Source organism: Propithecus coquereli, unplaced genomic scaffold (genome assembly GCF_000956105.1).
Source record: "Propithecus coquereli isolate 6110/MARCELLA unplaced genomic scaffold, Pcoq_1.0 Scaffold69, whole genome shotgun sequence".
NCBI classification, from domain to species: domain Eukaryota; kingdom Metazoa; phylum Chordata; class Mammalia; order Primates; family Indriidae; genus Propithecus; species Propithecus coquereli.
Window position 1 is genome coordinate 4,993,251 of NW_012152951.1, and position 6,620 is coordinate 4,999,870.

The window sequence follows — 6,620 nt, forward strand, 5'->3', positions numbered from 1 at the left end:
ATTCAGAAAGAAACCCACCACCCCACATCGCACATTAATTCATTGTCATTCTAATTGACTTGTCAATCTCTTATAAGTTTAGGTATTGCATATAGGTTTAGGTTTAGGTCTGAACCCCCCGGGAGGTCTGCTAAAGTCAGATTTCTGAACATGCACGGCTGAGAACCCATCCTGAGACCAGGAACACTCGCAGATGTGGAGGATTATCGGGCCCTGGCTCAACAGCCCGCCCCGATTCTAGCTGTTTCCGTCCTCCCACGGCACTTTTAACTGCCGCAGCTGTTATTTTAATACAATATCAACATGGAGATTGAGCCTACAATTTACGTTTCCAGTCTTCCTTGAAATTAGGGAATGCTGTACCAAATATCATCAAAGAAAATATATAGACTATTAGAACCAAATAAAATTTGGGGCAAAGTCATCAAACCTCAGAGTTCAAAATACCTGTGCATCCTTCCTGCCCACGGCCCTGTTTCCACGCACAGCTCCCCTGGCCTGTGCTTAGCTGATCTCCCGGGCCTGGGGGGAGGTGACCGGCCAGACCCCACACTGTTCCCTCTCCCTGTCGTCCACCACACTGGAGGTTTGTGTGGTTAGAAGTGACATCAGCATTCTCAGCGCCAGCATGGGGTGAGTTTGCCTATGTTTAGAATTCAACCATGTTTCTTTTGTAATAGCCGCCTGCTCATAGACAACTTTAAATTAAAAATTAAGTTATTTATGTGGAAAATAATCCCTATGAGCTGAGCAATCTCAGGCCAGTTATTTAACCTGCCCATACTGTGATCTTGTCTCCTGTGATTCAGGGTCGCAATACCCCCACCCCCGTTGGTTATTGTGAAGGTTAAGTGAGATATGTATAAACTGCTTACCACATGGGGAGTTTCAAATAATCGCTTTAAGGGAGTAAGAGGAGAGAGAGGAAAACGTGGGAGGACACTGGTTGTGTTATACGCGCTCAGATGTGAGGACAAAGTGGCTTCCCACGATTCCCTCTCCTTTTGCACGTCCCCGGCTGCAAGCAGTACCCCCAGTTGGGTCACTGTGTTTGTCACCTGGGACTCTACTGTGGAGACTGCTGTTCCCAGCCCCTCGCGAGCTCTGGGAGTTTGGCAGATCTAATGAGGACCTGGCTGTGGGTTCTGCTGGATGTAAACTTTGATTTCCACTTGTCTGTCTGACCGCAAGTTAAAACTGAGTCATCATATCTGCCATTGGGCCGTCACTGCTGGCCAGAGTTTTTAGAGGATTTCACGGTGAAATGAAAGCTCTTCAGACCTACTCCTGCTTCTTAAAGTGTCTACATGACGCAATGACTTCCTTTCAAAGTTCGTACCATATTCTGCTTTGTCCAGCAGAGACAGCCAGAAAAATCCAAATTAAAAATCCCTTAGGAGCTACTCTGTGGCTAGAGCACTGTTTGGGGCGCATGGCCCGTCCCCCTGTCCTCGGAGTGGCACATCCAGCGTGTCATACACGCTCCGTACCACCGTGTTCACTGAGGATTACACGAAAAGCCGCATTCCTAGGGAAGGATCTGCCCGGCCACCACAAGCTGATTCATTATTTATATACAATTAAAGGGCAGGGTTCAAATGAATGCCAGCTTCTGGGGAAAGTCATTATTCATGTATGGATCAGATGGAGCACTTGTCATTTCTCTGGTGACTTAACATACTCCCTGTGCCTTGGGACCTCAGATCATGTTAAGCAGAGGAGATGCTTTAACTCTTTTATTTAGTTTAATTGTTGGCCTTATTCCGCTTTTTCAGATTATTTGGAGTCATTTAAAATGAGCCCTCGCTTTCCCTTAATATATTAAAATGGGAAAGGAGGGAAATTTCTTTTTAGAACCTATTGCATTCTAAAGCTGAATGCAAATTATTGTACTATGATTCTTAATGACCCACTATTAACATGGTAGGAAGCCCAGCGCGCTGATGCGATGCCTCTTTTCACATCATTACTCCTAATGGAACTGTTACTGGGATAATAGCCCGACCTTTAGCCGTAGATTCAGGTAGCAGAAATGTATTCTGCCAACTCCATACCTCTATTCACACAGCCTATTGACTGGTTTCCGATCAATGCAGTGACAGTCTTTTGGCCTTGTTCTCAGACCTCATCTGCGACTGTCACGGAGAGAATAGGATTCCGTTTTCAGTAGGTAAATTCTACTTAAAAAATCTCGTTTAAGTTGGGACGTAATCCATGAACCAGAATGTCAACAATATGCCCAGTGGAAATCTTTATAGGTACAGGTATTTTTCGAGACGCCCAGTGCGGTGCCTTCAGACGTAGACCCAGGAGACAGCGATTCTCTGAGCTTCTTTCTGTTGAAACCAGATAAGTTTTAACGAAAGGAGAGAAAAGTAACCAGAAACGGTTGCCCTTTTATTGAGTGACAGAATACTTGAGCTCAAGGTTACATTAGAAAGGTCTGATCCGAAGCCCCTGGCGGCCTGGGGGAAGACGTCCCACGTTCCCTCTGGCTCTCCTAAACTTGCCACACGTGGGAGTCATTTCGATGACGGCACAGTCCAAATCTACTTTGTTAATTTGGATACTTTCTAATGTCTGCTGATTTGAACACGTGTTTCACAATCCAAAGAAAGAGGGGGTTGCTGTGGAATTTAATTGGATAAGTAATATTACAAGGGAGGAGATGTTTACCTGCTAAGACAGTGTATTCAGTCATTTGCATATAAACAAATAGGGTGCTAAATATGAATTTTTTTTCTGTTTATTAAAACAGCACTTCAAGAACCTTTTGGGAGTTCTTTGATTGGTAAACATTATTATGGGCATTTGAGTGTAATAAGGCCTTGTTTCTTTAAATACATCCTATTAATTAAGACTTCCTACTAATGCAGAGAGACCATTTTCCCCAGTTAGTCTAAGGTGAGCTACTGTCTTTGCTTCCATTAGAAACAAAACTAGAAAATAGGTTTATTTATTGAATGTTTATTGAGTTCTTATTCAGAACAAGGCACTCTGATAATAGGTGCTCTGAGGGAGACAAAAGAAATGAATACCCTGAAGGTATTTATAACCTGATGTCAGATTTAAAAGCACGCCCACCCCCCAGGAACGTGGCTCTCCTCTCTTCCACGTCTCTCCCAGGTGGGGGCTGCTTCTGCCCTGGGCCCATCTCTGCCTGGCTGACGTGCTCCTTGTCATAATTCTGCTTCCTGACCGTCACCCCTGCTCAGCCCGGGCTGTGATGGGACATCTCTACCAAGGCTCTTATCACGGCTGTACTGTCTCGTCTGCTCCCAGGTCCTGCTGTCATCCTGATAACGTCACTATCCACACCAAAGAGTCATTTGACCGCCTGGCCACATGGTGTCGGGGCCTCATCCACGGTGACATCCGCCTCTCTACAACCCAGCCTGCACTGCCCGCCGCACCGGGCGTTCTCACGCACGAACCCCGCTGCTGCTGCTGCTGTGTTGTACGCTCCAGGGTCTCGGGACAGTTCTTCCAGCTCCGCGGCCCCCGCCAGCCAACCCCACTGCTGTCTCCATTCCCCCATCTCTATATGTCTCCAAGTCCACAAGCCTTTTTCTGGCTTTGCTTCCTTCCCAGATCTTGGGGGTGGCAAAGAGGGGAGGTAGTGGAAAGCTGAGTGATTCGTTGTAGGCGACACCTTCGCCGACATCTTCAGGTGCTTCATATCCCTGTTCTTCTGCCAGAATTGTCCAGCAAAGTCCCGAGCCTGGACCAGCCCTACCATCCTGCGTCCCAAACGGGAGCTGCGGGTAGGAGGGCATTTCCCTCCTGTGGAGGCAGCCATCAGCCCCCCAGCAGGCTTCCTTTCTCCTCCTTCCCCATGTCCTGTGTCATCCTGCCACACTGCTGCTCCTCAAGCACTGCGGTGGCTTGAGCCCTCGTCCTTCGGCTGTTCCCCTCTGGGCCAGGTGTCCTGGGGGTGTTGTCTGTGGCCGCCCTCCCCAGGCCTCACTGACCATCAGTGGGCATGTCCCAAGCCGCCTTCTGCCGCTCAGACCGCTTGGTGGCCTTTACAAGGTCACTCTTCCTGCTTCTCCTGACTGTCTGGCAGGACAGTCCCCTCTGGCTCCTGCACGGCCACCTCTGCCTTCTTTTTCTCAGCACGGGTGTTCTTTTCTGTTCCTGGCTGGACCCAGGGCTCTTTTCACTCTGTGTTCTCTGTACTTAATGTTTCTTCTCTTGTTGTTTTAGTGACAACATACGTGTTTGTGCCTTTCAACCCAGTATCCTCAGCCTGGCCCCTTCCCTGAACTGTAGCCTTCTCTGTCTAAATGCATTTGGCCCTCCGTTTCCTCAGGTTCCACGTCCACGGATTCAACCAAGTGCAGATGGAAAATATTTAAAAAAAAAGAAAGAAAGAAAACAATGAGAAATAACAATACAACAATTAAAAAATAAAAATACCATAATAACTATTTACATAGCATTTACATTATGTTAGGTATTATAAGTAACCTAGAGATGATTTAAGGTACACGGAGGATGTGCGTAGGTTATATGCAAATACTACCCCATTTTACATCAGGGACTTGGGCACTCGAGAATTTTGGCATCAGCTGGGGGTCCTGGAACCAGTCCCCCTTGGACACCGAGGGCTGACTGTATCTGCTAGTCACCTCCACGCAGGTACTCACGGACACCCCAAGCTCAGCATGCTCCACATCAAGCCTGCTATGTCCTGCCTTTCAGCTCACACACTTTCCCTTTCTTCTCTACTTACCATATCACGTGATTAACCAAAACATGCCAGTTATTTGAGAGGCTCTAGATACTTCGTTAACTCAGACTGTTGTAATAGCTTCCTAAAGGGGAGCCCCCTGCTTCCCCTCTGGCCCCCTCAAATCTGTCCACCTCTGTTAATGGCATTTATCTTTTCTTGCACAATTAGATTGTTCACATTTGGTTGATAGCAGAGATCACATATATGGCTTCTTTCCTTCTTTCAAATTATTTTCTTGGGATAAATTTCTAGGGGTAGGATTACCGGTGCAAGGTATGACAGTTTCTGGTCTCTCGTCACGTAGTGCTCCTATTTCCCAAGAGTTTTGCCTCGTGGTGCCAACAGTAATGTCTGTATGTATTTAGCAATATCATGTATTAGCTTTGTAACGTTTTTCTAACTTCATAGGAATACAGTATATTTTGCAGTTCTTTGGTTTACATAGTAGTTTAACATTTTTCCTAATGTTTTTTGCTAAGTATGCTTTGCCCATCTATCTATGGGGACTTTCGAATAAGCTTTTTGCCCGGTGGTAGATATTCGACTTTTTTGGTCCTATTTAATGCAACTATCTTTTCTCATTCTAATGTTTATTTTTCATTCAACAGAAATTTTACACGTTTCTGTAGTTGAATCTGTCAGTATTTTCCTTTGCCATTTCTTTTTAAGAAACCTTTTAGAACATTAAAATCACCAATATTTTAAATACCAAAGAGGCAGTGTGGTGTGACTACATGCTAGATCTTGACCTTACGGAGAGCAAGTTGAAAAGGCGATTTAAAAAGTGCTCAGGAACGAGCAGAAATGTCAACAGCAGCACCTTACGTGCGGTCACACGCTGTGCGCACTTTCCTAAGACAATTGTTCTGCCTTCCTTTTGTTCTGTCCTAAGCTCCTCCATAGTTTCTTTTGTGCTTAACAGGGTACCTCTTTCCCAGGAGCTGGTGCAGCACGCAAGGGGTTGACTCAAAATAGATCTGGAACTTCCATTATGACACCAACTGCACTAATGTACTGGTTGGGTGCCGAAAATAAATAATAGATAGGAACCGCCTTGAGGACATCACCTTTTGTGTAATTTTGCATTTGATTTTGAATCGCCAACAAAAAAGTGAAATCTTTTAATACATTTCTTGACCCTTGTCATGGGGCCAGTGGACCCTTAGGAAGCGTTTTCTGCTCTGCTTGTAAGACGCACACACGGAAGTAGAAAGAGCAGCTTCCATATGAATTGTTAATACGTACTTAGCATTTGTAGCCAGTTTCACGGTGAAGCACACCACTTTGGAGGTAGCCAGGGCTGCATCTTTGCCAAAGGAGTATAATAAGGACATTGAAGATGCGCCATGCAGAACTCACATCCTTTAGAAACACACTTTTTTTTTCTTTTTGGGATATATTCCCATTTCAGATCTGCATATTTTATTTGTTGAAGTATTTAACAATGTTTCACGTTTTCTTTCAGTCTTCACAGAAAAGTACTGTACAGCTAACCATGTGGATAAACTTCCTGGCCCCAGAGACTGGGTGCAGATTCTACAGGATCAAATTAAACTGGCCAGAAGAAGGTTAAAAAGAGGCTCAGGTATGAATAGGTGCAAAAAATAACTGCGGATGCACTCGATCGAGCTCTTAGACTTTCTAAAGTACAATACTTCGCTCTAGGGGATTTCGATGTCTTTTGTCTTTTGAAGGAGAAGCTCTGTATGCTACGCTGTGGTTTGCTATCCTAAAGTCTTATTCCAATGGATTGTGAAACTCACCTTAAGATTAAATAGTAAAAATTATATCAGGCCATTTGCTTTCAGTAGCACAAGTGAAAACGATTGCTAATCTCACTTGTGGTCTGATGTGTCTTGTGTGTAAAAACTGGGTCTCTCTTTTG

At 45.1% G+C, this 6,620-nt stretch overlaps 1 protein-coding gene across 4 annotated transcripts in view; it reads left to right on the forward strand.

Moving 5' to 3' along the window:
* The window catches only part of BEND7 (BEN domain containing 7), a 77,588-nt gene that overhangs the window by 58,506 nt on the left and 12,462 nt on the right, over positions 1-6,620 (forward strand). For all 4 annotated transcript variants that reach the window (XM_012660968.1, XM_012660969.1, XM_012660971.1 and 1 more), the window contains one exon: positions 6,201-6,320. In XM_012660968.1, coding sequence (XP_012516422.1) covers positions 6,201-6,320 — 120 coding nt within the window. The remainder of the gene's footprint in view (positions 1-6,200; positions 6,321-6,620) is intronic.